Genomic DNA, 26,427 nt, shown 5'->3' with positions numbered 1-26,427 from the left:
CTGCAGCCTGGATGGGTGGTCCAGGTAGGTGGTACCTACGTCAGCGTTGTGGTGAAGCCAGTGAGGTAGGTGCCTGGCACGGAGCGCTGCTCTGCTGTGGGGGATTCGAGTCGGAGCTTTCTTTAGTGCTTCACCTTAAACTATTTTGACGAGTGTGATCATTCCGGTCTTACCAGGATGAGGAAACGCAGGGGGCGTGTTAGCAGAGGGGGCCTGCCCCATCGGCCGGAGGGTGCCCGAGTGACATCTGGGGACAGCGTGAGGCCCAGCCCTCGTGCTTGCTGGGGACTCTCCCTGCCTGCTTCCTGGGGGAGGGGAGGCCAGGACTGAGAGGAGCCAGGTGAGCTGCCACGGACAGACACACAGCAAGCAAATCAATCAGAAAGGAGCGATTTACGCGCAACAGGACACCTTTGGCAAATAGCTGCTTGTTGACTGGAGAAACTAACAGACACCACCGCTCCGACCCCAACAAGGGGAACGTTCTGCTTAAGTTACGAAAGGATGTCGTGTGTCTTTAACCCACCAGACAGCTGAGGAGGCAAAAGACAAAAACAAAAGACAATGAACTAAAATAAATCCCCCAAGTGACAGGCTCTTGCCAGGAGAGAGACTCAAAGCTGCGTTCTTCCAGGTGAAACGGGGGAGGCAGAGGAATATAGTTGGGGGGGGGGATGGGGACCAGCCAAGCTCTCAGCAGGCTTCTGGGGGCACATCGGAGTTGTGTCACAAATTTGAACCCCAAGGAGCCCAGGCCACAGGGCAAGTCCCCCCGCCCACTGCAGGAGTGGGGACCGAAGCGCGTGTTGAGAGAAATCTCTCGAAGGCACTCCAGGCCTCACCGAGGGCGCCCGGGCCACCGGAGAAGCGGAAAGCCGGCCCATAGGCCTGAGGAGAGCTCTCCTGCGTTGGGAAATCGGTGGCGGGCTGTGGGGTAGAAAGAGACGTTCGGCATTTCACCAGGGCTCAGACCCTAAGCCCTACTGCAGGGTAAGTCGTGATCACACCGTCAAAACCCGAGAGGCCTTGGGAGAGGAGTGTAACTACAGCCACAAGGAAGCCCCGCCCAGCCCGGCTGCATTTCGGTTGACGTTGCCGCCCTCACCGACAGGCCAGCAGAAGAGGGTATTGCTTAGTTCAGCCGCTCTGTTCCTTCCCAAATGGTGCCGAGCCTACGCACTTAGTGTAGGCATGTCTATGCCAAGAAGAGACACACAAACAAAGGTAATCCATCAACAGGAGATAAACTCATTAGAAGCCGACACAGAGATGGATGGCCCAGGTGTTGGAAGGAGACAGGGGCCTTAAAACTGTAGTAAATATGGTAATTAGTCTAAAGGAAAAGGTCAGTGTTATGTGTGAACAGATGGGGAGTTTGAGCGGAGAGTTGCAAATATAAAAAATCTAGGAAAAGGAAAAATACAGCATTATAAGCAAAGGCTCCATTCAATGGATTTAACAGTGGTTTAGACACCACAGAGGGGACAAAAGCCAGTGAACCCGAAGACGGGTAGTAGCCGACCTGAATGTTAATGATCCAAAGTAAAACACAAGGCGGAACAAAACTGGGGTCTGAGATGTGTAGGACCATAGAAAGTCTAATGCACCTGTAGCTGGAATTCTAGAAGCAGAGGAAAGAGAGAATAGATAAAAGCTTTATTTGAAGAATGGCTGAGAACTTTCCTAAATTGGTGTAAGGTACGGACCCACAGGTCTATGATACTCGATAGAGCCCGAGCGAGAGAAGCGCACAGGGAAACGTGGACAGGCCAAAAGAGCCAAACTGGGGAAAATTCGAGATAAAGAAAAAGTCCTGAGAGCAGTCGGGAGGGGGTGGGGTAGCGACACATTACACACAAGGGCTGGTGTCTCATGAGTCCAACGGAAACACGAAGGTGGTGGAGATTCCTTGAAGTGCGGGGGCTGGGGGGTTTCAAACTAGACTTCTCTACACAGCAAAACATCCCTCAAACATGAAATGGAAGTAAAGACGTTTTCAGGGAGACAAAAGCTGGGGAAATCTGGCAGATCTGTGAGAAATGCGGATATTTCTCAACGTAGATGAAACTGAGTTGGCTTTCTGCCGTCCGAACGGGATAACGGTTTAAATGCCCAGATGGGGCGTCTGCGTGGCTCGGTCGGTGAGGCGTCCAGCTCTTGGTTTCGGCTCAGGTCATGATCTCACAGTTCGTGGGATCGAGCCCCGTGTCAGGCTCTGCGCTGACAGCGTGGAGCCTGCTTGGGAGTCTCTCCCCCGCCCCCCTCTCTCTGCCCCTTCCCTGCTCGTGCATGCTCATTCTTGCTCTCAAAATAAATAAACTTAAAAAAATGAAAATGGTTTAACTTCCTAGAAATCAAAATACGTAAACGTGGGTCCCAGGGCCTCATTTGGAGGTGTGTGGCCGTGGAGGAGGGGGGACAGGGGGTCCAGAGCGCCGGGCAGAGGGGATCAGGTGAGCCATCTGAGGCCCAAGAATTCCCTAGAGAGGCACGTGGAGCCAAACAGCAGCCTGCAGCCGGAGCAGACGAGGCAAGCTTTCGTGCCCCAGATAAGCCGTATTTATTTTAGCCGGGGAACAGCCTGAGCCCCGGGGCTCTGCGTCGATGGCTGTAAGCAGCATTTATGGCTGAGGGACTGTGGCTGAGGGCTCTGTCTGAGCCGCTTCAACCACCACAGCACGGGCCCCGATCACCTTGAGATGCTACGATGTCCATCGGCAGAAGGAATTCTAAGTGAGGATGGGTCTCTGCCTTTAAATGTGGATGCTCTTTTTTTTTTTTATTTTTAATGTTTTATTTATTTCTGAGAGAGAGAGAGAGAGAGGGAGGCAGTGTGAGCAGGGGAGGGTCAGAGAGAGAGGGAGACGCAGAATCTGAAGCAGGCTCCAGGCTCTGAGCTGTCAGCACAGAGCCCGACGCAGGGCTCAAACCCATGAACCGAGAGATCATGACCTGAACAAAGTCAGACGCTTAAACGACGGAGCAACCCAGGCGCCCCAAAAATTTGGATGCTTTTTTTTTTTTAATATTTTTATTTATTTCTAGGAGAGAGAGAGAGAACGACAGCGTGAGCAGGGGAGGGTGAAAGAGAGAGGGAGACACAGACTCTGAAATAGGCTCCAGGCTCTGAGCTGGCAGTCAGCACAGAGCCCGATGCGGGGCTCGAACCCACGAACCGCGAGATCATGACCTAAGCGAAAGTCGGACGCTTAACCGACTAAGCCACCCAGGTGCCCCTGGATGCTCTTTTTTTATGGCAGTTTCAATGAGTGGAAGATAGCAGACAAGTTGTGCCCCTCCTCTCCAAAGGCAAAATGTCCTGGTCACATTAAACATCAACTGAGCCCTGACCCATGAATTTATTGACATCCTTCCCCGCTGCCTTGAGGCAGTGGAAAAAGAATGTGTTCGGAGCCAAGAAGCTTAGGTGTGAAACCTGGCTCCCCGTGGACATCGTTTCCTTGTCTGTGCATGTAACTGAGATGATGAAGTTAATTAAATAAATGTATGACCCAAACATCGGTCAGGCTTATCGGAGAATTCTGCGGTCCTTCTCTTCACGTAGGTGACAAAAGAGATGTGTATACTTGACTCTTTGCTGTTTCTGGTGTTCCCACTCGACTGTAAACTCTTCGAGGGAAAAGCCCACACGTAAGTCCCATGCAATGCTGGGCCCAACCCCTGTGTGTCCCACACAGGCCGAGTGAGCAAGCGTGATTTAATCGCCCTGTGGTAGTTACGCAGCTCACCGAACCTGGCAAGCCCACGAGACGAGCTAATGGCTGGCAGTGATTGTGAAGGCGTTCACTGGCTTTATTTCAAGTTGAAGGAGCTATACGGATACCACCTTCCGAAGTCATCACAGCCTTCCGTGATGGGGGCTTTTTGCCTTAGAAGGGGAGGGAGGCAAGCTAAACAGCGCAGAGAACATTCCCCACCTCGTATAATCAGACAGCCTCCGGGAAGCGCTGATCCGATAGTCTACGGTCATTAATATCACACAGAGAAAACATACTGAAGAAACAGTTGTGTTTGAAGAAGGCAATTTGGGGCAAGAGAGTCACAGCATGTTTGCCATGAGTGGGTGCACTGAGGGCGCTTACGTACACGGCCCACTCGATGGGCACAGCTTTGCTAACACCCAGCCGTGATTTGGCCCGGAGACGGACTCACCGAGCCAATAAGTACAAAAGTACCGTCCTGCGTCCACGCCCGAGGTAGAAACCTCTTCCTGGGAAAGCCACAGTCAGTTTCAGGGCTTCCTCCCATGTACTCAGCAGGTGGTTTTGGCAAAAGAGAATTGAAACCAAGTCCATTGTTCCCCAAGTTGTGACCGTCACGTATCATCTTTGAATTTGGGGTAAATGTAGAAGGACTGGAGAGATCTGGGCGAACTGGGGTGGGGTAGCCTGGCTCAATCCGTAGGAGCTCTGAGCCGGTAGTGTACATAGAAAAAGTAATGCTGCCACCAGATCTGGGCTCTGATGATGCTACATGGCCTTTCCTAGAGGCTGTTCACATAGGGGAGCAGATAATCAAACCCCAGCGCAGTCTGTCAGTGCCCACAGCATACATTTATCGAGCACGGGAGTTCATACAATTGCCAATCTTCTAAGGGGTAAATTCTGAGGCCAACAGATGCCAACTCAGGATCTCTCTCTCTCTCTCTCTCTCACATACCATCAGATCCGCCCCTCTACCTGGGTCCTTATCTCTCTTCATTCATCCCTTTCTCAACCGCTTCAGCCAGGAATATTTCACGACCCCCTCTCCCAATTCCTCTTGCTACATTCATTCCTCTCAACCAGTCAGTTCCTACCACTTAGGAAATGGTCAATAAACATTTGAGCACTGAATAAAAAAGCAGTTTTGAAGTATAATTTATATGCTGCAAATTGGCAGCCATTTAAGTGTTCAGTTAGACTGAATACCCGTTGATCGATGAGTTGACGAATTCATGCAACCCTGTAGCCACCACCAGAATCGAGCTCTGGAACTTAACCATTACTCCAAGAAGTCCCCTGTATCCCTTCCCAACAGCTAATGCTCTCACCGCCGGGCAGCCAGTGATCGCTGTTTACTACTGTAGAGTAGATTGGCCTTTTCTAGAATTTCATATACAAGTTAAACACACACAAGTAATGTGGATTTTAGTTAAACACACACAAGTAATGTGGATTTTTTCGGCCCGGCTTCTTTTGCTCAACATAATGACCTTGAGATTTATCTGTGCTGCTGCATTTGTCAGCGGTTTATTTTTAGTTGTTGTTGAATAGTACTTTATTGTCTGAATATACTATAATTTGTTTGTCCATTCATCTTTTGATAGCTATTTGGGTTTTTGACAATTTGATGCTGTTATGCATAAAGCTGCTGTGAATAGTCACACACGAGTTTTTGTGTGACAGCCGGGAGATGAATCGCCAGGACGTCACGGTGAGTGTGTGACTAACTTAGGAACTGCCGAACCATCTTCCAAAGTAGTTCAACCATTCCACACTCCTCCCTGAGATGCGCGAGGGCTCCTGCAGCTCCGCATCCGCACCCACATTGGGTTTTGTCAGTATCAGCTGCAGCCGTGATTTTCTTGCTGTGATTTTCACTTGCGTTTCCCTATCACACTGATGTCGAGCAAGTTTGAAGGTCGCTTTTTTTTGGTCAAGTGTGTACTTTTGTTGGCCAGGTGTGAAGCATTTCTGCTCAGAGCTTTTGCCCCCCTTTTTTTTACTGGGTTGTTTTTCTTCTTATTGACCTGTAAGGAAACTTTTATATTCTGAATACAATTCCTCTGTTGGAAACGCGCATTGCAAGTATTTTTCTCCTCACCAGGGGTTCACATTTCACTTCTTCAATGCTGCCTTTCAAGGAGGTTTTAAATTGGGATCAAGGACAATTTATCCCCATTTTCTTTTGTGGTTCATACCTTCTGACTGCCAAGAAATCTTTGTCTGCCTCAAGAGCATGAGGTTTTCACCTTAGTATTTCTTCCTGAAGGTTTACGGTTTTCACTTTTATTCCAATCCATTTTAGTTGATTTTCGTTTAGTTGATTTGCGATTTGAGAAGGCCAATGTTCATTTTTTTTCCACTTACGGACACTCGGTTGCGGCAGCAGCATCTCTTTCATTTTGTTGACAATGATCATTTCGTCATAGACTTACATCAGTACGTTTGTCAAAGGTCAACTGACCAATATATGTGAGTCTGTTGCTGGGCTGTGCTCTGCTCCAGGGATCTCCGGTGATCTATCCTTAGAACAACACTGCACGCGTTGGCTACTGCAGTGTTACAGCAAGTAAAGAAATAGGAGGGCACTTGCTGGGATGAGCACTGGGTATTATATGGAATCCAACTGGACAATAAACTATGAAAGAAAAAAAGAAATAAGGTAATGTAAGTCCTCCAACTTCTATTTCCGAAGGTAGTTTTAGCTATCTGGAGATTCACTGCACCTTCATATAAATTTTAAGTTCAGCTTTCACAGTTTACTTTTTTATTTGTATTTCTCTTTTTCAAGTGATACACGAGTCTACTTAATCTGCATGAACTTTATTTTTTTTCCCTTTTGTCTTTCATTTTTCATGAGGTGTAACACACATTACATTAGTTTCAGGTGCACAGCATGGTAATTTGACTAACTACGTGTCATGCTCTGCTCAGCCACGAGCGTTGCTATCATCTATCATCATAAAACACTATTACAACAACATTGACTCTATTCCCTATGCTGTACCTTTCATCTATGTGATTTATTCATTCTATTTAAACACATTTTTTTAATGTTTGTTTTTGAAAGAGAGAGACAGGGAGCAAGCAGGAGAGGGGCAGAGAGAGAGGGAGACACAGAATCCAAAGCGGGCTCCAGGCTCCGAGTTGTCAGCACAGAGCCTGATGCGGGGCTTGAACCCAGGGACCGTGAGGTCATGACCTGAGCCGAAGCCGGACGCCCAACCGACTGAGCCACACAGGCGCCCCTGATTTATTCATTCTATAACTGGAAGCCTGTACCTCCCATTCATTCCTCTTCACCCATTTTGCCCATTTTGTATTTATGGGTTTCTGGTGGGGAAGCATTTTGTCACTTGTTTTGTTTTTTACATTCCACCTGTAAGTGAAATAATATGGTGTTTGTCTTTCTGCGTCTGATTTATTTCACTTAGTATAATAGCCTTTAGGTCCATGTTGTTGCAAAGGGCAAAATCTTATTCTTTCTTATGGCCGAGTAATATTCCATTGGGTATATATCCGCCATATCTTTATCCATTCTTCTATCTGCGGACACCTGGGTTGCTTCCATATCTTTGCTACTATAAGTAATGCTTCCATAAACATAGTGGGCGCCTATATCTTTTCAAATCAGTGTTTTTGTTTTCTTTGGATAAATACCTAGTGGTGGAACTATTGGATCATGTAGTATTCTATTTTTAATTTTTGAGGAATCTTCGTTCGGTTTTCCAACGTCGGTGCACCAATTTACGTTGCCGCCAGTTGTGCACGAGCGTTCTCTTTTCTCCCACCCTTCCCAGCACTTACTATGTCCTGTCTTTTTGACACCTGCCATTCTGCCATAGGTAAGGTGACATCTCATCATGGTTCTTGTTTGCATTTCCCTGACGATTGGTAATCCTGAACATCTTCTCATGTGTCTGTTGGCCCTCTGTATGTCTTCTTCGGAAAAGTGTCTATTCAGGTCCTCTGCCCATTTTGCATTTGTAGTATTTGTTTTTCACCATTTGTGTTTTTTATTTATTTTTTAAATATTTTTTATTTATTTCTAGGAGAGAGAGAGAGAGAGAGACAGCGTGAGCAGGGGAGGGTCAGAGAGAGAGGGAGTCACAGACTCTGAAATAGGCTCCAGGCCCTGAGCTGGCAGTCAGCACAGAGCCCGACACGGGGTTCGAGCCCACGATCCGCGAGATCACGACCTAAGCGAAAGTCGGACGCTTAACCGACTAAGCCAGCCAGGCGCCCCCATTTGTGTTTTTTAAAAGGCTGGGGGGAGGTTCTAGTTCTGGGCAAGAAAAAACTGGCACACTCCATCCTGTCTCTCCCATGGAATGCAGGTATAAAATGTGGACTGAATTCAGAATCGCAAGGAAGCCTCTGGAAAGTCACTAGTAGCAGGAGAACTGGGGACGAAAAAAGAATTGGAACACCAAATTGGTAGTGAGTTTACCATCTGTTTTCTACTTGGTAGAAAGACTGGACTCAATCGGGACTCAGGGCAGCCTGAAATGCTGACGTGCATATTGGTGAGGACCGAGAATGAGCTAGCTGAAGCCCTTCTCCTTCTGGCTTGAGGAACGGGGACGGGGGTCTCCTAACACTCAGAGGGAGTGTGTTTCTTCTCTGTTCTCTCGGCCCCACACAACAACAAGAAAGGAATTGCAGGGAAGGCAAGTGCCTAAAACTCTGATGGAGAGTAACCACTGGGCCCCGACGTAGACACAGTTGCATAAAGTTTGTGGCAGAGTGAGGTAAATAAAGCCCCATCTTGGGGGGGGGGGGTGGCGGGGCAGAGAACCAAAAAATACTGCTGAGATCATGGAGAGGGAGGAACGTGGGAAAGTGACACCATAAAATTGTTTGTAAACCATTGGGCTCAATTCCCATACTGTATATTCATGGATATGACCCTATAGCATACTATTGATGTTGACAACTGATTTATGGGACAGCTCAGTCATACAGAGAATATGGGGTGGGGGAAGCACAGACACTGGGAAAAAGGAACCAATATTGAAACCACAACTGCCTGATAAAAAAAAAAAGTCAAGTTTCTCTGTCCTATTTAAAGAAGATCAAGAGACTCATGAAACCTAAAATGTCTGAGACGCAATTAAAAATAACTTGCTATGAGAAAAAACAGTAAAATCTCTATTTGCATGAGAAAAGACAAAAAAGATGCCCATGCTGAGATAATACCGACAGTCATAGCTGGCAAAGATGTTCAAACAGCTGTTGTAAAAATCTCCAACAAGTAAGAGAAAACACTCTAGAAATGAATAAAAGGGTAGAAAGTCTAGGAGAGCCTGGGTGGCTCAGTTGGTTAAGTGTCTGATTCATGAACTCAGCTTAGGTCATGATCTCACAGTTTGTGAGGTCAAGACTCACATCAGGTTCTGTGCTGACAGCGTGGAGCCTGCTTGGGATTCCCCTCCCCTGCTTGCTCATGCGCACTCTCTCTCTCTCTCTCTCAAAATAAATAAATAAACTTAAAAAAAAAAAAAGGTAGGAAGTTTCAAGAAGGAAACAAAAGACATGAAGAAGAATAAATGGAAATTTTAGGGGCGCCTGGGTGGCTTAGTCGGTTAAGCGTCCGACTTTCGCTTAGGTCATGATCTCTCGGTTCGTGGGTTCGAGCCCCGCGTCGGACTCTGTGCTGACTGCCAGCTCAGAGCGTGGAGCCTGTTTCAGTCTGTGACTTCCTCTCTCTCTGACCCTCCCCTGCTCACGCTGTCTCTCTCTCTCTCTCTCCTAGAAATAAAATAAAAAAAATTATTAGAAGAATAAATGGAAATTTTAGAACTGAAAAATGCAATAACCAATAAAAAATTATGGGGCTCAGTAGCAAAATTGGGATGATGAAGAAGAGTCTGTAGACTTGATGAGAGATAAATAGAAATTATTGAACGTCAAAACTGAGAGGAAAAAAGAGATTTTAAGAAATGAACTCATGGAACTGGGTGGGAGTAATGATAAGAGATCTAACATTTGTGTCATCAGAATCCCAGAGGAGAATGAGTGCAGAGATAAAAATATATTTGAAGAAATAATGGTTGAAAACCTACCACATTTGATCAAAGACATAAACCTACAGAGTAAAGAAATTTTGTGAACCCCAAACAGGTTAAACCATAGAAGTCCACTCTTGAATGCATCATAATCAGACTGTGAAAAACTAAAGAAAAAGAAAAGGCCTTAAAAGCAGCCAGAGGAAATCAACACATTATCTATAGAGGAACAGCAGTTCAAATTATGGCAGATGTATCAGTGGAGCCACAGAAGCCAAAGGAATTGGCACAGCATTAAAAAAAATTTTTTTTGTTAATATTTGTTTATTTTTGAGAAAGAGAGAGAGACAGAGTGTGAGCAGGGGTGGGTCAGAGAGAAAGGGAGACACAGAATCCAAAGCAGGCTCCAGGCTCTGAGCAGTCGGCACACAGCCCGACGCGGGGCTCAAACCCATGAACCGTGAGATCATGACCTGAGCCTAAGTCAGATGCTCAACCACCCCGGTGCCCTGGCAGAGCATTTTAAAAATGCTGACAGAAAAGAACTATTAATCCAGAATTCTATACACAGCAAAAATTTCCATCAGGAATGGAGATGAATGGAGATGAAATAAAAACCTTCTGAGATGAAAGGAAATTAAGAGAATTTTTGTTTGTTTTTGCCAGCAGATCTGCTGGGATTTTTAGACTGGGGTTGCATGGGATCTAAAAATCAATTTAAGGAGAAAGGAATAACAATACTGACTCTTCTGTGAAAATGGTGTGTTTTCTATTTATTTATCTTTTTAATTTCTCTTAGCAATGTTTTATAGTTTCAGTCTACAGGTCTTACGTGTATTTCATTATATCTGCTTTCAAGCATTTCATATTTATATGTTATTTTTAACTCATAATGCTTTGTTGTTAGAAATATGATTGATTTTGTACATTAACTTTGTATTTTTGACTTCTAATTCACCTTCAAGTTCTAGTAGTTAGATTTTTTGTAAATTTCTTAAGATTTTTCTCTCTACATGATCATGCTACCAAGGATGGTCTGTTTCTCCCTTTCAAATCTGTGTGCTTTTTATTTATGTTTCTTATATTACTGCAATGCCTAGGACCCTCACTACAATGCTGAATATAACTGGTTAATGTGGCATCCCTGGTAATCGTACACCATTAAATATGTTAGCTACAGTTTCCTTTTGTAGAGGGTCTTTATTAGTTTGAACCCGTTTTCTTCTCATCCTTGTTTGACGACAGTTTATATCACAATCAGGTATTAAATTTTGTCTTCTGCATCTGCTGAGTTATCTATATTGTTTTCTCCTTTCCACCCATAACTTGAATTCCTGGAGTAAACTTGGTTGTGACATATCACCCACTTTATACGTTGTTGGATTAAATTTGATAGTATTTTGTTAGGAAGGTGGACTTTCATAAGTAATACTGGTTTGTAGCTATCTTTTCTTTCAAAATATTTGTCAGTATTTGGTATCAGGGTTACACTGGGCTCTGAGTTGGGAAGTGTTTCTCCTCTTCTATTCTATATTCTATTCTATTCTATATTCATACTCTATATGAAACATTTGTAGAATTTGCTTTTTCTTCCTTAATGTTTGATAGAGTTTGACAGCAAAGCCATCTAGTTCTTGATTGTTCACTGTAGGAAGTCTTTAAATGATAAATTCTATTTGTGTAATGAGTAGGGTGGCAGGTTTTTTTATTTCCTCTTGAATCAATTTTGGTAATTTGTGTCTTTTCAGGTATTTGTTCATTTTCTCTAACTTGTTGAATTTACTGGGGTAACATTGTTCAAGGTATTCTACTATTTTTTCACGTCTGCAGGATCTATTTCATTTAGAAAAAGGTTTCTATTTTGAAACAGTTTAGGTTTACAAAGAAGGAGGAGGAGGAGAAAGCAGATGTCCCCTCCACACCCTCACCCAGTTTCCTTATTAATATGACACACCGTACAATTCATGAACCAATACTGACACATTATTATTAACTAAAGTCCATATTTTATTTAGAATTCTTTAGTTTTTACCTAACATCTTTTTCTGTCTCCAGATTCCATCCAGGACGCCACAATAAGTTTACTTGTTATGTCTCCTTAGTGGAGACATAAGCTCCTTTTGGCTGTAAGAATTTCTCAGGCTTTCCTTGTTTTCATGACCTTGACAGTTTGGGTAAAATGTCTGGTAGAATGTACCTCAACTACATCTGATGTCTTTCTTATTCAACTTTTTGGTCATTAGAATACTACAAATAAAAATCACAATAAGATGCCAATTCACACATATTAAGATAGCTATTACAAAAAAAAAAAAAAAAAAAGGAAAATACCACCTAGTGAGGATATTGAGAAACTAGAGTTCTTGTGCATCATTGGTATGAATGTACAATGGTAGCCTTCATGGAAAACAGGCTGGCAGTTTCTCAAAGGCTAAACATAGATCGCCATATGATCCCCCAATTCCACTTCTAGGTGTGCTGAACCAGAGACTCACACAGATACTTATATGCTCATGTCCATAGGAACATTAATCATAATATCCAAATGGTGGAAACTCAATCAACAGAGGAACAGATAAGCCAAATAGGGTATATCTATACAATGAAATATTATTTAGGCATAAAGAGGAATGAAATTCTGATACATGTTAAGACACAGATGAGCCTTGAAAACATTATGCCGAGTGAAATACACCAAACACAGAAGGTAAGATATTGTGTGATTCCACTTATGTGAGGTACTAAAATAGGCAGATTCACAGAGACAGCAGGTAGAATAGACTTTACCAGGAGCTGCAGAGAAAGCGACACAGAGACTTATTATTTAATGGGGACAGAGTTTCCATTTGGGAAGATAAAAGAAAGTTCTGGAATGGATGGTGGTGATGGTTGCACAGCATTGCGAATGTACATGATGCCATTGAATTGCACACTTAAAGATGGTTGCAATGGTAAAAAAAAAAAAAAAAAGCCAATCAATGCCCTTTAATATTTTTGTTGCATGAATTACTTTAGTAAAGTTTAGATTTCCAAATGATTCAAATTTTGGGGTTTTGGTTCTTCTATACAACTTCGGTCTTCCCTCCAACCATCTCCATCTCTCCCTCCCTCCGTCTCTTTCCTTTGTTAATATTCCTTTGTTAATCCTTTCCTTGTTAATAGTGGCTGCTGGATATACTTCAGGGATGGGGTCATCTCTATCCTGCTCATATCTCGAAAGAGTCTCCAATCAACATCATTAGGGTTAGGGGCCGCCTCCAGGACATGGTGGAATTAGCCCCTTGGCTGTGCCGCAGGCAAGCCAGGGGTGATTTTTTGTCCCCTATCACCAGCAACAAAGGCATTTTGTAGTGTGAGTGTGACCTCAACATGCTACACAGTAACGGCTCTTCCTTCACACAAGCAGCAACTTGATGGGCCCATATATTGCCAAGGGTATCAGTCTTTCTACCGAGCATTCTATGGAATGGAGCCAATGGCTGCTTGAGACACACAACCAGTGGTCACAGGTTAAAAGCCATTCTCCTGAGTCTAGAATCAATTATGGCTTATGCTTGAGACCTACGATTCAATCTGAGATACACAGATCCAGCTCATGACACATGACCCAGAGCCTCTTAAAGGAGAGTCCCAAGCTCATAGTCCTGTCCCTAAATGCCAAAGACCAAAACTTCTGAGTTAGGCCAGTTAAGTCTTTCACAGAGGCTCTGCAGAACTATGCAAGTGTGGCACAAAGCAGCACAGCTCGAAGTGCAAGCTTACCAGCAAGCAGCAGGTCCAAGTACATGTTCGCCATAGACAGCAAAGCCAGAAAGGTGCATTCTTCACATAGTGAGGCTTTCTGGGAGAGCAGGGCAGACTTCTCTGCTGGTCCAAAAATGGCTTGAGAACGCAAGGTAAGGGGATTAGATGGGGATTTTTACAGTGGCTAGGGTGTGGACTGGAGTGAGGATTCTCATGCATGGGCTGGGGGACTTGCACGTTTTGAACTTCCCATTGGCAACCAACAAAGAGAACATTTGGGTCTTCTGATCAGCTTGCCCAGATAGGGGCATAAGGGAAAGACAAAGTGGTAACACTTAGAAGCTGTCAGCAACCATCAAAAAGTGGAGTCAGACTTTGTTACAACTAATGTGTTTATACCATTAACATTTTTAGTGGCTACTGATATAATTGGATTCATATCTACCATGTTTGTAACTGTTTTTGTTGCATTCATGTTTTCTTTTGACCCTTTTTGTTTCCCCTACTTTTTTTTTTTAACTTTTTTTTAATGCTTTATTTCTAGGAGAGAGAGAGAGAGAGAGAGAGCGTGAGCAGGGGAGGGTCAGAGAGAGAGGGAGTGACAGGCTCTGAAATAGGCTCCAGGCTCCGAGCTGGCAGTCAGCACAGAGCCCGACGCGAGGCTCGAACCCACGAATCGTGAGATCATGACCTAAGCGAAAGTCGGACGCTTAACCGACTAAGCCACCCAGGCGCCCCTGTTTCCCCTACTTTTAATCCCCTATGTGACTGCATTTTATTTTCTCTCTTCACATATTATACTTCTTTTTGAAATTTGGCGATTGCTCTAGAGTTTCCAGTATGTATTTTTAACTTTCAAATAGGCCACTTTGGACATTGTCTGAGGAGCTCTTTTTTTCTCCTTCATATTTGAAGAATAATTTCCATAATATGAAATTTTAGGTTGATGGAATTTCTTTTCAATGTGTGAAATATTTAACTCCATGTTCTTCTTGCTTTTATGGTTTCCGACCAAAAAGGCTGCTATAATTCTTATATTTGTTTCTCTATAAGTAGGTCTCCCCAGCCCCAACTTATTTCCAAATGTTCTCTTTCATTTCCTACACTTTGAATAATATCTTCTTAGCTATGTTTTGGGGATGCTTATCTTCCTTGGTATTCCTTGAGCTTCCTAGAGCTGTGGTCTGGTGTCTGTCACTGACTTTGGGAAGTTCTCTGCCATTACTACATCGAATGTTTCTTCTGAGCTATCGTCACTTTCTTTTCTTTCTAGTGTTTAAATTACACGTTACATCTTTAGACACTGTCCCACCATTTTTGGATGGGGTGTGTGTGTGTGTGTGTGTGTGTGCGCACGTGCACGCGCACACGCACGCATTCTCATTCTCTTTTTTCTCTTTGGGTTTCAGTTTGGGATGTTTCTATCAACATATCTTCAAGCTCACTGATTGTCCCTTTGGCCATGTCCGGTCTCCTGATATCCCATCAAAGGTATTCATTTCAGTTAGTGTTTTTGATTTCTAGCATTTCTTTCTGATTCTTAGCATTTCCATCTCTCTGCTTATATTATTCATCTGTTCTTGCATGGTGTCCACTTTTCCAGGACAGCCCCTAGGATATTCACCAAAGCTGTTCCTAAAGTCCTGGTGTAATAATAACACCATCTCTCCCATAGAAGACTGTCTCTTCAAACTTTGTTGTCTTTTAGTACGCCTTGTAATTTCGTTGTTGTTGAAAGCCAGGAATGATGTACTAGGTAGAAAGAATTGAGGTAAAAAGGCCTTTAGTGTAAGGTTTTGAGTTTATGAGACTTGAATCGGCGGGCTTACAGTTTTCATCAAGTTCATAAAGTTCCTCTCCAAATATTGTTCTGTCCTTTGCTTCCTTTCCCTTTCTGGGGCTCTAATTATATATGTTAAACCGCTTGATATTGTTCTAGAGTTCACAGAGTCTTCTTTGATTATTTTCTAGTCTTTTTTCTGTCCTTCAGTTTGGATAGTTTCTATTGTTATGTCTTTAAGTCATTAATTTTTTCTTCTATGGAATCTAATCTGCTGTTGATCGTATCCAATGAAATATTCTGTTCTGGTATTGTGAGGAAATGGTTAATGCAGAGGGTTTATTTTCAATACTTTTTATTTATCTCTGTAGCCAGGGCAGTGATCTCTGGACAACCCCTGAAAACTAAATTCCTGAACAATGTTATGATAGATGCCTGAAGCAGTGACTCAAGATGAACCAGGCTAGATGTGTTTAAAGTAAACATGAAGATTTACTATATGCAATTGATGCCTGATTTGGGGTCTGCACCATGGCTGCTCACATAGATATGAGACTAGTCCCCTTTAAGAACTCTGAATTCCAGGGGCACCTGGGTGGCTCAGTTGGCTAATTGTCCAACTTTGGCTCAGGTCATGAACTCGTGTTTTGTGAGTTCAAGCCCTGCATCAGGCTCTGTGCTGACAGCTCGGAGCCTGGAGCTGCTTCGGATCCTGTGCCTCCCTCTCTCTCTGCCCCTCTCCTGCTCTCTCTCTCTCTCTCTTTCTCTCTCTCTCTCTCAAAAATAAATAAAGATTGAAAGAGAGAGAGAGCTCTGAATTCCAAGACTTGAGTGGGCTTCCCTGGGTGGAGATATATTGTGGGAATACCTCTGGAATTCACCATTGGAGGGAAAAGTACATCTGTCTGTCACAGAGACAAAAGACTTGGAAGCCTACATGTGACCTCTAACATTTGCCTACTTTTTGTTTTCTGTTCTTGCACTGTATATCTTTTATTGTAATGAATCTCAGACATGAGTGTAACTTTATGCTGAGTCATGTGAGTCCCTCCAGCACATCACCAGATTAGCTAATGGTCATGGGAACCCTGAAACACGTATTGTGTTTTTCATCTCTACAAGCTATTTTGGTTCTATTAAATGTCTTTCATTTTTTTCATTATGTTCATGTTTTCCTTTAAATATTGAGGGCACTTGTAGGGATGAGCACGGGGTGTTATATGGAAACCAACCTGACAATAAACTATTTAAAAATAAATATTGTGCATCCTTTAAAAGCTTATTTATTTTGAGATAGACGAGTGAGCACGAGCAGGGTGGGAGGCAGAGAGAGGGGAAGAGAATCCCAAGAAGGTTCCGCACTGTCAGTGCAGAACTTGACGTGGGGCTCAAACCCAGGAACTATGAGATCATGACCTGAGAAACCAAGAGTCGAACGCTTAGCCGACTGAGTCACCTAGGCACCCCTTTGTGCATGGTTTTAATGTGCTTGAGTGTTCGTTCAATCAGGTAGCGATTTCTGGGTCTATTTCCAATCACAGATTTTTCTTTTTATGGGTCATACTTTCCTGCTTCTTGGCACGTCTAGTAATTTTTGACTGGCTGTTGGATATTATCATTGTTATTCTGTTGTTATAAAGAGTGCTGTGCTTTCTTTTATAGGCAGTGACTTCCAGAACATTTTGATCCCATTAAGGCCTATTTCTATGCACTGTTAGGGTAGGTCTACAGTAGATTTCCCTCCTCGGATAGTTCAATCTACTACTAAGGCAGGATCCCATAAGGGGGTCTCCTCTTACTGCCTGGGGTATTACTGAAGACTCTCCTCTGTTTTCAGTTAGAATTTTCCCTCACCTTCTGAGACTTGTGCCAAACGTACAACTCATTAATTTTTTGCCTTACTTTCTGAAATTTTACTCTGAGGATGTGTAGCTTGGTGTTCAGAAAAGACCCGAGGGGATCCTGCTGCAGATTTCTGGAGCTCTTGTCTGCATAGCATCCAACCCACAACTTCCAGCTGCCTCAACCTCCCTGAACTCCAGCCTCCACCTCAAGTTAGCAGAACAGCAGGCTGTTTGAGTTCTCCCTTGTATCTGTAGTCTGAAGGGGACTTACCTGCAGAGATGTGGGGTGACTGGAGGGACCACCTCATGTTTCCCTTCTCTGGAGGATCCTAGTCCTGCACTGTTGTTCCAAGGCTGATTGTAGTCATTGCATGTTCCCCCAGAGAGTTGATGGTGAGATAAGACATCCAGTCCATGGTATTCCAGCATGGGTGGAAGCAGAAGTCTGCATAAATATTTGGTGATCTCTTGCACTAACTTCCTAACAGGTCTCTGTCACCCTGCTTCGAATCACTGACTGGTTCTTCACTGGGAAATAGACCAGTAACTGAAAACCTGTACTACTACTCAAAACCAGACAGGGGTCTAAACCACATCACACAAGCTATCTAAGCTTGAACTGTCGTAACACGAGGTCACACAGAGCTCTATGTTTCAAGAGAAGACTACAGGAACCGGAGCACAATATGGCCTCATACACCCCAAATTCTTTTTTTTTAATGTTTATTTATTATTGAGAGACAGAGAGAGACAGAGCATGAGCAAGGAAGAGGCAGAGAGAGAGAGACACACAGAATCTGAAGTAGGTTCCAGGCTCTGAGCTGTCAGCACAGAGCCCGACGTGGGGCTCAAACCCATGAACCGTGAGATCATGACTTGAGCCGAAGTCGTACGCTTAACCGACTTGAGCCACCCAGACGCCCCTCATATGCCCCAATTTCTAAAGAGAAGAGCACTGACACCATTCAAGCAGCTGGCCTCAATTACAAATTCTGGCCAACTGCTGCCCAGACCCACTTACCAACCTCTGTTGTGTAAGATTACGCCTGAGCTAACCCTGACCTCCCAAATCCCTAGGTCCCACTTGAGATGACATCGAGACTCTGTGAAGGCAGCGCTCTCGCTTGCTAAGTTTAATGAACTCAGCTCTGTATGATAAACAGGTTTCTACAGGTTTTTTAATTTTTTTAAAAAATGTTTATTTTTGAGAGAGTGCAAGCTGGGAGAGGGAAAAGAGAGAGGGAGGGAGACACAGAATCTGAAGTAGCTCCAGGATCTGAGCTGTCAGCACAGAGCCCGACGTGGGGCTCAAACCCACAAACTGTGAGATCATGACCTGAGCTGAAGTCAGAAGCTGAACCAACTAAGCCACCCAGGTGCCCTTCTCCAGGTTTTTTTTTTTAAAGATGATTTTTTAAAATGTTTTTTATTTATTTCTGAGAGACAGAGACAGCATAAGCAGGGCAGGGTCAGAAAGAGAGGGAGACACAGAATCTGAAGCTGTCAGCACAGAGCCCGATGCGGGACTTGAACCCACGAACCGTGAGATCATGACCTGAGCTGAAGCTGGACGCTTAACCGACTGAGCCACCCAGACGCCACAACTCCAGGTTTTTTAAATGTGAGCTTTGACAATCATGGATGCTCCGGAAGGTTAACCGGGACCCACCACAACCGCAGCCCAAGACCACCGACTCAGAAGGCACTTCACCGAACCCTCTTGAACTTCCCTGTTCGGGGTTTCTTTCTCCATGGTGATGAGTGGAGTTTAGGGCTAATTTTGAGCTCCAATCCCTTTTTGTTGAGACCCCCAATCTATAGGAGTTTTATTTTGTCTGCCCTAGGGGAAAAGTCCCCCAAACATTTTAGTTATCTGATCAGACTTGTACTTTTAATTTTCCCTGGCGGACACATGAGGTATCCATCGCTGTAACAAATCACCCCAAAACTTAGACTGAAAAACAATGATTTATTATCTCACAGTTTCTGAGGGCCAGGACTCAGGGCGTAGCCCAAAGTCACTGGCCCCAAATCTTATGAAATTGCCGACAAGCTGCTAGCTAGGGCAAAGTGTGCCCGGGACGTATTCCGAGTGAATGAGTTCCGAGCTCATTCACGTGGACGCTGCTGGAGACCTTAGTTCCTTGCTGCTGGCTGGAAACTTCAGTTCCTCGTCATCTGGGCCTCTCTTCACGACACGGCTGCTACCTTCTCCCAGAGAAAGCAATCCAGGAGGGTGCACAAGTGACCAGAACTTAAGCTGCAGTCCTTGTATGGCCTAATCTTAGAGATGCCTCCCACCAATGGTGTCAGAGGCTACTGGTCAGAGACCAACCCTGGCACAACAGAGGAGGAGACCACACAGGATGTGACTACGTGCAGTGGGGAGTCCAACCTGGGAGCCAGCGTGGAGGCTGCCCATCGCGGTGAAGACTGCCAAGGCACTGACTGGTCAGTATTTCTCCCGTCAGCCTATCTACTGGCTCTACTGTTGTGTGTCTACAAGCATTTTTCTCAACATGGCCCGTATTCATCATCACAGAAGCCAAGATATCCTACCTGGATATGTAGAATATCAGGCACGTAATAAGCATTCAACCGTTTTACGTCTGTGAAATCGGCAATATTGTCCACCCTTAATAAATGAATAATCTAAGTTGAGCAACTTATTCTGTGATATATCGTGAGTCAGGACCAGGCATTCCCAAGTCTATTGTTCTTCAAAGTCTAGGATTTTTCCGGAATGCCTCACTTCTTGTTGACCGGTGTCTGGCTCTAAGCTAGTTCCTTCCAGCTTCATCTCCCTCTGACCCCTCACTCAACTCACGCTACCTCCATACTCCACTGACCACCATACTGTATGGATTTCAAGGTCTCCAGGTTCATAGTGTTTAGTCCCACAGCTGAAATCTTTTTGTCCAGTGCCTCTGTGACACCGGTCTTCTGAAATGTGCTGAGGCTAGCACGGGCAGACTTCATAAATATTCAAAGCGTGCGTGAAATGAGTAAGTGTTCGCGTTGAATGTATCTTCTTCCTAAATTCATTGAACTGAGCTTGTTAATTGTGTGATTCAAATCTACATTTTTGTGGACTTTTCTTGTGTTTGATCTAATTATTGAGGAATATTACTATCTCCACTATGATAGAGGATGTTGATTTTTCCTTACAAATCTGTATGCACCTGCATGTTACTAGGTGCATACAAGTTTTATCTTCCTGTCACCATTATGTGCGACCCATCTTCCCCCAGGAGAGGAGATTAGAGGAAAGAGATGAAGGCTGGGGGGCCAATTACAGATAGGTTTACATCTAAGTCCAATCTCCTTCTTGCAAAAGGAAGAAAACTAGCCTTCCCAGCGGTCTGTTACTTGGACAGTGGCTAAAATTCTTTAGGTGAATTATTTCCTTTCTCCTAAGAACACAGCCAAGTTCTCTTGCTGCTTCTTTCTGGGAAGCACAGTTTTACACTCACCCTCCCACAGGGGGTATAAGCCCCTTGGGGTCTCAGCTTTGCCCAACGTTTCCTGTTCGAAACCTCACCTGGGCTTTAAGGTTTTTGGTACTATGCTCAGTGAAAGGCAGAACCCACTCCCAGGCTTCTTAGTTTCACTTCACCCAGGGTCCTGCCAACCCTTGGCTGTGTGTATGTACGTGGTGCTCAGCAATGCAGTAACGACCGTCTATCGAGAATTTTAGTTGCACCCCCCAAAGCATCATCCAGAGCCGCTCCAGGTCGCTGCAAATCTTTGACATCCTATTCATCCCTCAGGGTTCAGTTCAAATACAGCTGCCTTCATTAAAGTCTGATCATTCAACCCCCCACCCCCACTTCCAGTGGAAATTACTAGCATCTTCGCCCCTTTCACCACTATTCCTACTTCAGTTACAGCAACGGCTACACCTCGCCTTACTTTTCGGGCAGTTAAATTTGTATCTTTCTTTCCCCAATTAAAAAAAAAAAAACAACTCGTCGACTGGATCCTCCGTCAGCTCAGTGGGTCCCCGACCTCACCCCAGCCCTCTCTACTCCCTGCCTCCAGAGAGGGCAGCCAAATGCTCATCTACAGATGTTGTTTCCCAGCTTAAAAGTTTTTCTTTAAACATTTTAAAAAATATTTATTTTTGAGAGAGACAGCATGAGTGGGGGAGGGGCAGAGAGAGAGGGAGACAGAATCTGAAGCAGCTCCAGGCTGTGAGCTGTCAGCACAGAGCCTGATGTGGGGCTCGAGCTCGGGACCGACGAGATCGTGACCTAGGCTGAAGTCGGGCGCTTAACCAACTGAGCCACCCAGGCGGCTCCTTAAATTTTTTTTTAATGTTTTATTTATTTCTGTGAGAGAGAGAGAGACAGTGTGAGCAGGGGAGGGTCAGAGAGAGAGAGGGAGACACAGAATCTGAAGAAGGCTCCAGGCTCTGATCTGTCGGCACAGAGCCTGACACGGGGCTTGATCCGCAAACCGTGAGATCATGACCTGAGCCAAAGTCGGATGCTTAACCAACTGAGCCACCCAGGAGCCCCTAAAATTTTTATTTTTGAAACATGCCCAGAACCTGGGTGACTCAGTTGGTTAAATGGTTAAAACATGCCCAGAACTGTCCAATCCTATGACACTGGGCGAATGGCTGAGGTCCTGTGCAAGAGAGCCCTGGCTGCATCCTTTGCGGTGGACCGCTCCGTGATGCGCTCCCCCAGAAAACCACAGACTGTCCAAAAGGACCTCGGATGTGCCCCCACTCCAAGGGCCTTTTAGATGCTGCCAGATGTGCAGATTCAAGTGGAATCTCCTGCCCCCAATTCATTTACTGAGTGTGACCATAACTAAACGGGTAGGATTGAATCCTTCTCAACAGTTTCAAATTAGCGAGACTTCCCATCGAACAGTATTGAAAACTTTTTAATATCACTCTTAAGATCAGGTGCAGAAGAGACAGAGCAGGTCTCGGACAGGCGGCGCTGATACAGAGGACTCCAAGGTTGTGGCCACCGGGAACCAGGACGGGGTGAGGCACGGGCCAGGGGTGATGTGGGTAAAGCGTCCGAAGACTGAAACCTGCGCAGCGCGGGCGACGTCCCGGAATGCACGGGCCGCAGCCGGCGCCTGGCGGGCCTCTCGGGGACGCCGCCCATCAGCCACCACGCCGCATTCCAGGCCCACGAACTGCAGGGTCGCCGCTTGACAGTCGGCTTCGTAACCGAGAAACGCTTGCACAGACACAACGAGGCAAGGGGGTAACAACACCAGCCGCCGAAAAACTGAACTCGGATCAGCTGCGCGCTGGCGAGGTCCTTCGAGGGGAAGCTCGACTCTGACGCGGGAGACCATCGGCCTCAGCTCACCTGTCAACGGGTTCCGAGCTGAGGCGTCAAGCAGGCAGGCCACCTGCTTCTCCCAGCCAGCCGAGGCCGCCGAGCACGCGCCCGCTGCTGTCCGGTCTCCTTGTCCTTCCCGTCTCCGAGCTGATCCCTGCGCAAGAGAGCAGTGTGCGAGCACAGACTCGGTGTGCGAGGGCATCCTCACGTTCAACAGGAACGGGATGGGACAAGGTCGGCCGCACGGCAGCGGGGCTAGCCTCAGCAGCCCTTCTGGGTGATGTCTAGTCCCGACGACTTGGTGATTTCTAACGTGGTGAACACCTGTTCAAAAGGAAGAAAGCCAAACCCATGTATATGTAGCCACCGACATTTCAGAACTGCTTGAAGAAAACACGTGCGGAACAGTACACATCTACGTTAAATACGCAAAGCAGGGGCGCCTGGGTGGCTTGGTCGGTTAAACGTCCGACTTTCGCTTAGGTCATGATCTCGCGGTTCGTGGGTTCAGGCCCCGCGTCGGGCTCTGTGCTGACTGCCAGCTCGGAGCCTGGAGCCTGTTTCAGTCTGTGACTCCCTCTCTCTCTGACCCTCCCCTGCTCACGCTGTCTCTCTCTCTCCTAGAAATGAATAAAACATTAAAAAAAAAATACGCAAAGCAGCAGCGGACGTGACATCTCTCTGACACTGTGCTTTATGATGGTTTTTCAAATGATGCCAACTGAAATCAGTGAACACACAAACCTATTTCCGTACCTCGCCACACGTGGGATGAATTCCAATGGTGTCATCGAGTAGTTGTTTGGTGAGCCCGCATTTCATTGCAGCCGCAAATCCTTGGGTGACCTCACCGGCATTCGGTCCGAGAACATGGAATCCTATCACCCGATACTTTTAATGCGCAACCACAAGGAAGAGAAACCCAGTAGGTTAATGGCCTGAACGGGAATCTATTTACTGCAAGTTCACAGTTAACATTTACGGCACCCACTCCAGAAAAAGCGCTCTAAAGCTGAACTGAGCAGAGGACATTATCGTGAAACTGAACCGCTGTAAGAATCTGTTAAATGAGCCAGTAAATGCACATCCAGAGTTAATTTGCACTCAAATTTACTAGAACAAGCAATTTACCCACTGCATGAAGGAGTTCATTAGTGTGATGTAAATTTCCAAATTATGCTGAGATCGTGCTAAACAACAACATAACAAATCTGAATTAAAGTCCAACGCTAGAATAATGCAACGGCGGCAGGCTGCCCTGCTCCTGACGTTAACCACGCAGAGATCAAGGAGTGCCCAGGCCTGCGTGGAGGGAGGGCGCGCGGGGCACGCGAGGAGCGGGTCTGTCAGGACAGGAAGCACTTATAAGTGAAGGCAGGTCTGGGAGGGGAAACCTCACTCATGATGTTCTCCAGGAGCCACAGTGAGCAGTAGGGCGACGCTCTGGAAACAGCAGTTTGGGAAGGAGTGACAGGAGGGGCCGAGCTGTGAGGGCGGGTGAGCAGGTTCCAAAGAGGGGCCAACAGACCTCGAGATTCTGCCCCAGGCCAGCAGTCGACACCTCGGTCGCGCGGTCAGAAAGCGCGGCTGCTGGCCTTGGCTCCGGCAGGGGCTCTCCCAGCCCGGCCCCGATCCCACTCAGGTAGCGCGTGCAGACGGCCTCCCCCGCTCCCTCGGGGAAGCCCCCCCNGGTCGCTCACGTCCAAGGTCAGAACAAGCAGCGCACCACTACCACCACCCCCGGGGGGCACAGCTGTGAACGCGTCACAGCCCTGGGGCATTTCTGGAAAGTTCTGGCCAGTATCCCCGTCACTGCCCTGCACACCTGCTCCGGAGCTCTGGCTGCCTGCACCTCCCAGACAACGGGGCACGTGCTAACTGGCCGTGAGACACCTGTCCTGTTAGGCTGAGAACCACACGGGCACAGAGGCTGCGCTTAAACATGACGATGGTGGTTACTCTGTGAACTTTATACAAACATCAGTTGTTGGGTCTGTATTTATCTAATTTTGTTTTTGCTCCAAGATTATAAATTCTTAAAAACGGAGAGACCAAGTCCTACAGCCTTCTACACACAGCGTTCCTTACGAAGCAAGTTGTGAGTAAACTGCTTTCACCTACAGTAATGAACGTGTCCGTTATCAATTCCAAATCATCTCAGTAACACACAGCCTCCAACGACCGCCTCTCCATCCCACTGATCTCCTTTGATGAAAACCTTCATTAGGAATCAGTTAATTAACTAGTTTTCAGGGGCGTCTGGGTGGCTCAGTCACTTAAGCAACTGACTGCGGTTTAGGTCATGATATCCTGGTTTGTGGATTCGAGCCCCTCATCGGGCTCTGTGCTGACAGCTCGGAGCCTGGAGCTGCTTCGGATTCTGTGTCTCCCTCTCTCTCTGCTCCTCCCCTGCTCATGCTCTGTCTCTCAAAAATAAATAAGCGTTGGGGCGCCTGGGTGGCTTAGTCGGTTGAGCGTCCGACTTTCGCTCAGGTCATGATCTCGCGGTTCGTGGGTTCGAGCCCCGCGTCGGGCTCTGTGCTGACTGCCAGCTCGGAGCCTGGAGCCTGTTTCAGAGTCTGTGACTCCCTCTCTCTCTGACCCTCCCCTGCTCACGCTCTTTCTCTCTCTCTCTCTCTCTCCTAGAAATAAATAAAACATTAAAAAAAATTAAAAAAAAATAAATAAATAAGCGTTAAAATTTTTTTTTAACATTCAACTAGTTCTCACTTCATGCAACCATCTCTTTCTAAAGGCTTCGGACGCACAGTTTACACACTGCACATGAACGCCCACTTCCTACATTTTATTCGTTGATCACCAAAACCTTCATAGATCATCCGATTCTACGCTGCTCTGGAAAGAGACAACTTGCAGTGATTTTGTTTTTCAGAAGGTATCACTTGCTCAACCTCTACAAACACAGCAACTGCGTAACCATTTGAAGGATTTCTGCCTTGCCCTGAAAGCCGTTTTTAAAGATGATTCAAACCCCAAAATCCTAGATTAAAAGCTACAGCTTAAAATGACGGCTTTTAAGCCTCCACGCAGATTACGTACATTGTCGAATTTGTTGCAAATTATCTTTGCGTAGCAAGTGTTGTTGTCCCTGCCAGCCACGGTCCACTCGAGAGGCCAGAACAAGGTGTGGTACACCTGCAAGGCAGGGGAGGCAGAGGTCAAGGTCAGCGTCTGTGAAAGCCACTCCCTGATGCGTTCTTCAGTGGCGTAAAGACGGCAGCCTCTATCAGAGCTTTCAGGAAGTTCAAGCTTCGCTCTGCAGCAACGGGGATGGAAGTGGAGGGTATGACGCTAAGCGAAATGAGTCAGAGAAAGACACACATCCTATGGCTTCACTCATACGTGGAATTTAAGATACAAAACACATGAACGGAAAGGGAGGGAAGCGAAAATAATATAAAAACAGGGAGGGGAACAAAACATTAGAGGCTCTTAAATATGGAGAATGGGGCGCCCGGGTGGCTTAGTCGGTTGAGCGTCCGACTTTCGCTCAGGTCATGGTCTCGCGGTTCGTGGGTTCGAGCCCCGCGTCGGGCTCTGTGCTGACTGCCAGCTCGGAGCCTGGAGCCTGTTTCAGAGTCTGTCACTCCCTCTCTCTCTGACCCTCCCCTGCTCACACTGTCTCTCTCTCTCTCTCCTAGAAATAAATAAAAATATGTAATAAATAAATAAATAAATATGGAGAACAGACCGAGGGTTGCTGGTGGGTGGAGGGTGGGGGAGGGGCTAAATGGACGAGGGGCATTAAGGAGGGCACTTGCTGAGATCAGCACTGGGTGTTCTACGTAGGGGACGAATCACTGGATTCTACTCCTGAAATCATTATTCCACTCTATGCTCACTGGGATGTAAATTAAAAATAATAATTAAAAAAAAAATTTCAGGGGCGCCTGGGTGGCTTAGTCAGTTAAGCGTCCGACTTTCGCTTGGGTCATGATCTCGCGGTTCGTGGGTTCGAGCCCCGCGTCGGGCTCTGTGCTGACTGCCAGCTCG

The 26,427-nt window shown here is 45.9% G+C and overlaps 1 protein-coding gene across 2 annotated transcripts in view; it reads right to left on the bottom strand.

The window, feature by feature from the left end:
- Positions 1 to 21,979: 21,979 nt before the first annotated feature.
- The window catches only part of TXNRD3 (thioredoxin reductase 3), a 55,732-nt gene continuing 51,284 nt past the window's right edge, over positions 21,980 to 26,427 (bottom strand). For both annotated transcript variants that reach the window (XM_039218534.1, XM_039218533.1), the window contains 3 exons: positions 25,474 to 25,569; positions 23,170 to 23,304; positions 21,980 to 22,737 (listed from right to left, as the gene is read on the bottom strand). In XM_039218534.1, the coding sequence (XP_039074465.1) occupies positions 22,675 to 22,737; positions 23,170 to 23,304; positions 25,474 to 25,569 (294 nt within the window). In that variant the 3' untranslated portion in view covers positions 21,980 to 22,674. The remainder of the gene's footprint in view (positions 22,738 to 23,169; positions 23,305 to 25,473; positions 25,570 to 26,427) is intronic.

This window comes from Hyaena hyaena, unplaced genomic scaffold, assembly GCF_003009895.1.
Source record: "Hyaena hyaena isolate Hyena2069 unplaced genomic scaffold, ASM300989v1 scaffold_775, whole genome shotgun sequence".
NCBI lineage: Eukaryota > Metazoa > Chordata > Mammalia > Carnivora > Hyaenidae > Hyaena > Hyaena hyaena.
Note: the sequence above shows the minus strand (reverse complement) of the source record. Positions and strands in the feature narration are given on the sequence as shown.